Source organism: Nicotiana attenuata, chromosome 2 (genome assembly GCF_001879085.1).
Source record: "Nicotiana attenuata strain UT chromosome 2, NIATTr2, whole genome shotgun sequence".
NCBI classification, from domain to species: domain Eukaryota; kingdom Viridiplantae; phylum Streptophyta; class Magnoliopsida; order Solanales; family Solanaceae; genus Nicotiana; species Nicotiana attenuata.
In genome coordinates, this window is record NC_031990.1 from 9,563,692 (window position 1) to 9,567,891 (window position 4,200).

At 35.3% G+C, this 4,200-nt stretch overlaps 1 protein-coding gene across 1 annotated transcript; it reads right to left on the reverse strand.

Moving 5' to 3' along the window:
- Positions 2,314-3,777, reverse strand: LOC109244043. The gene has a single exon (XM_019411073.1). It carries the CDS (start codon positions 3,542-3,544, stop codon positions 2,420-2,422), a length of 1,125 nt encoding a protein of 374 aa, XP_019266618.1. The 5' UTR covers positions 3,545-3,777; the 3' UTR covers positions 2,314-2,419.

Sequence of the window (4,200 nt, forward strand, 5' to 3'; positions counted from 1 at the left end):
TTTGATATGAGGAGCATAATGATAATTGTTCAAAATTGAAGGGTGAATTTAATTTAAATGATTTTTACCCAAAAGAAACTCACTATTTGAGGCAGTTGATTTTTCTGATTATTTTCCTAGTGCACTAAATTATTTGAGAAAAGGAAAGCTCTCAAAGCAATGTCCAATCGCTTGATAAAGAAATGGATATTGGGGTTAACTCAATTCCAAAAGTCAGTTCAATAAACGATCAGAGACGATGTGGGACAGTTACAGGCTTATTAACATATAATTTTTTTGAAGGGCAAAATACCTTGTTATTTTAAGAGTTTTCTAACACGTGTCGAAACGTAACTCCACTTTGGACTGCTGGGGCTCACCCATGATACCGAGCATATCTATTTTCTTTCAGTTTCATTTATTTAAGGGAAAATTTGAGGTGGGGGTGGTAGATAAAGCTGTAATTTTAGATGGGTATTGGAGGAATTGAAAAAGTGGGTAGTGAAATTTTAAAAAAAAATCTTAAAGATTCTTTTGTTTGAATTTGGTAGAATTAAACTTCTTCATTTTCTTCTATTTTATGGACTGATATATGAGTAAATATGGGAGTTGGGAATTTTTGGTTACAAGGGTTATCAAGCTATTCCAATTTTCTCATATAGACGTCTAGCCACTATGGCATAGAGTATCAAAGCTACATATCACGTTTCTTTTGACAAATGGAAATAGTCTTAAGTTCTACTTAATATTTAATGAGAGTTAATATATGTACAACGTAACTAAAGAAAGACTATGTATAGAGTTCTAAAACTGGCCGCCACTGCATCATTCAACTTACGATTTCTAAAAACTAACAATTTCAAAGTGGTCCAAAACCTAAATTAGCCATAAATTTTCTATTATTAAAATGCTTTTGAGTTTATATACTATTCCCTCTGTCTCAAAAAGATATCACATTTTATTTGTAAAAAATAATTTGACTTTAAATTTCTTCTTTTATCCTCAATGAGATGATTTATAGCCATCCAAATATTTATGGTCTGTTTTAAACCACAAATTTCAAACTTTCGTTTTTTTAGACTCAGTGATCAGTCAACACCGTTACATAAATTGTGACGGAGGGAGTATTAGTCTAAACAAACGGCAGTGAAATCTTTTCTTCTTTGTCTGCACAAGCACCTTGAACCCTTTCCTATTTGGAATACTATAAACTTCAACACTTTGTTAAAATTATTTAATTTTCCCATTCAAAACAAACAGAAGGGTGCAATAACAAGAAGATCAAAAGGAGCAAAGAAAATATGTCAGTTTGTGAGAGATATAATCTAAGGGCTTTGGTTTTTCTTCTTCTTCTTCTACTTACATCAATGGCTTCAAGGGTTGAAAGCATAAGAGATATGCAAGAGAAGAATTATCAGAGTTTGCTTCAAAACCAACTTCCAAGAGGACCAGTGCCACCTTCTGATCCATCTCCATGCCATAACAAGCTTGATCCTTTCAATCAAAGCGACTTTTCTTTTCATCAAGATTATATCATGTGTCCATAACGTGATCATCCTTTTTTTTATTTCCATCCAGTGTCCGGTACATATCAACTTTGAGGCCCGACGACTAATCCAGATTCGCGATCAGAAAAGTCTCACTTTGCGGGTAAAGCGCTCTCCACCCAAAGACGACTTCATACTAGGCCAGGGCTGGAACCCTAAAACTTTGGTTAAAGATGGAGGAACACTTACTTATTGGTTACTCCACCACAACCTTTAGTGGTTAATGTTTGATCATTTAGAATAAGATACATTTAATTATTTAGAACTTCTGATGATAATGGAGAGATATATATATGTAGCTCTTTCAACTTTTCTTTCGTTCTTTACTCTTTCAATATTTTAGAAGTAGCCATTTATAACTTTACCTGAGCTTTTCATTCATTTTTTACACCAACTTTGATTAATTATATGCGCCGTATCATCTAATTAAAGTATAACTTATCAGAGATTGAACATTTTTATCTACTATTTATCTCCAAGATCCTCTTTCCCCTGCGTACGAGCCTAATTATTATTCTACAAAATGTATACGTGAATCTAATTATGTTGATCGGAAGCAGTTATGTGAATCCAAAGGTTATGTGTACTAGCTTTTATAATATGTTGAATTATTTAATTATTGCATTTAAAAATTCAAGATATTATATAGCAACTACTTTTTCATTTAATTATGGTTATATGCAACATCTCTAACTTTGTTCCATTGTGGAAGTTTCATAATGGAACACTCATGACTTTATCATGATACAACAAAATATACGATCTATTATTTCTTACGGAGGAAACAGAAAAGGAGAATAATACTTGTCATTTATCAAAATATATTTCCAAAACAAATACATGAGACAGTGAAAAAATAACAGAAAAAACAACAACAAAAAGAAAATTAAGACCTAAGCTATTCTTTTATCCATGTTTTGGACAAGTCGACGCATTTGGAATCTCCAAAACAAGAAATATACTAACCCAAATCCCGCCAATACAAACAACCAAATATTATCCTCTTTATTCTCTTCCTCCATTTCCACTATACTAAACTCTTCTCTATCTGCATTTCCCATTATACCCTCCATAATATGCCCATATAACACATACACCCTATTCCTGTCCCCAATTGTAACAGAAGATGCAAACCCCTCCGCGTCAAGGGTAATTTCGTCAAACACTACTCCATTAACCCAATTATCCGCGCTCTTCACATAATAAAGCTTGTGCTGACTCACCACTACAACTACGCCGTCACTTCTAACGGACATACCATCAGCTGCCGTTAAATCTTTATCCAAATTAACGGTCTTTGCCGTCCCGTCATCAACGTTGACTTTGTACATTTTGCCTGTATTTGATTGGACCACAAGTAAATACCCTTTAGATGTAAAAACGATGCCGTTTAGTCCGCATTTGTGATAATCTGCGGTCATGTCCACGGGATGAGATTTGAAGACCTCCGATCTCCACAAAACCGAAGCTTCGCCGGCGAAGTTCACTTTCCAGATAAAATCGCCATCGGAGTTGGTCACGTAAGCGTTTCCGGAGGAATCAACGGCGACATCATTTGCGGCAGCGGGGCGGATTGTCTCCGTCACGGTGGCGATCGGATTTTGATCGTCGCTGTCTAGGAGAGGCGTGAGGAAAATGCGGCGGCGGGATTTGAGGTCGTAGGCAGCGAGTGCGTTGAACGGGGAAGGTGAAGTGGGGGTAGGGATACGGTGAATGCAAGCAAGGAGGCGGTTGTTACGGCGGTCGATGGCGAGGCCGAGGAACGAGGAATTTCCCGGTAAATCGGTGTCGGAGAGTAGGGTTTCGGTTACGCCGGCGTCGGAAATGGAAAGGAGTTTCTGATGACGTATACCGCCGACGATGAAGTTGTGTGATTTGGGATCCCAAGTGAATGACTCCGGAAAAAGGTTCGGTGATCGGAAATTGATGACGTGGCGGTGTTTAGCGGCGGAGGAAATGATTAAAGTGACGGAGATGAAAAGGGCGTTGAAAACGGTAAGGGCGAAACTTGGTTTCATTGTACTAAGCTTTGGTGTTTTTCGTCAGTTTGTCGACGGAATATAACTTGAAATTACTAAAATTAAAATATATTTTTCTTTTTTCCATTCAAACTAACTTGGCCAGCAAGCCTATGAATCTGAGGCACGGTTAAAAGCTTTGATTTGAAGGTGTATGATTGTAGTGTAATTGATAACATTATATGAGAAGTCAAAAATATTCGAAGTTTTCTTTTTGTTGTTATAGGAATACATTATAATTGCTGATTCTTTTGAAGTAAATAAATAAATTTTGTAAATAAAGTATTTTTGATAGAAACATTTTCTAAAATATTTTTAATGTTGTAGGAATATTCTCTTTTTTAAAGAAAAAAAGAGCTTTAGTGCTTTTAACTCCCAAAAGTGCTTGGCGAATATATATATTACTGTTTTCTACTATGTAATTGGATAACAGATTTAATTAATAAGTTGTTCGTCAAATTGTGGAGTCTAGATTTTTCATTTCATATATAAAAGGAGAATCCATTTAGAATTTTCGTCAATAATGGTTGTACATTTGTACTCATTTGTAGACAATTAAAATTTTATGAAATTTGAATCCACATATAATTTGGATTTTACCATATATTAAATACATATTAGTCTAAATGATACTATGGGCTAGTATAATCGGGTCG

Bases quoted from the DNA above. Each gene is read 5' to 3' on its own strand.
- LOC109244043 (XM_019411073.1), bottom strand. From the start codon at position 3,544: ATGAAACCAAGTTTCGCCCTTACCGTTTTCAACGCCCTTTTCATCTCC.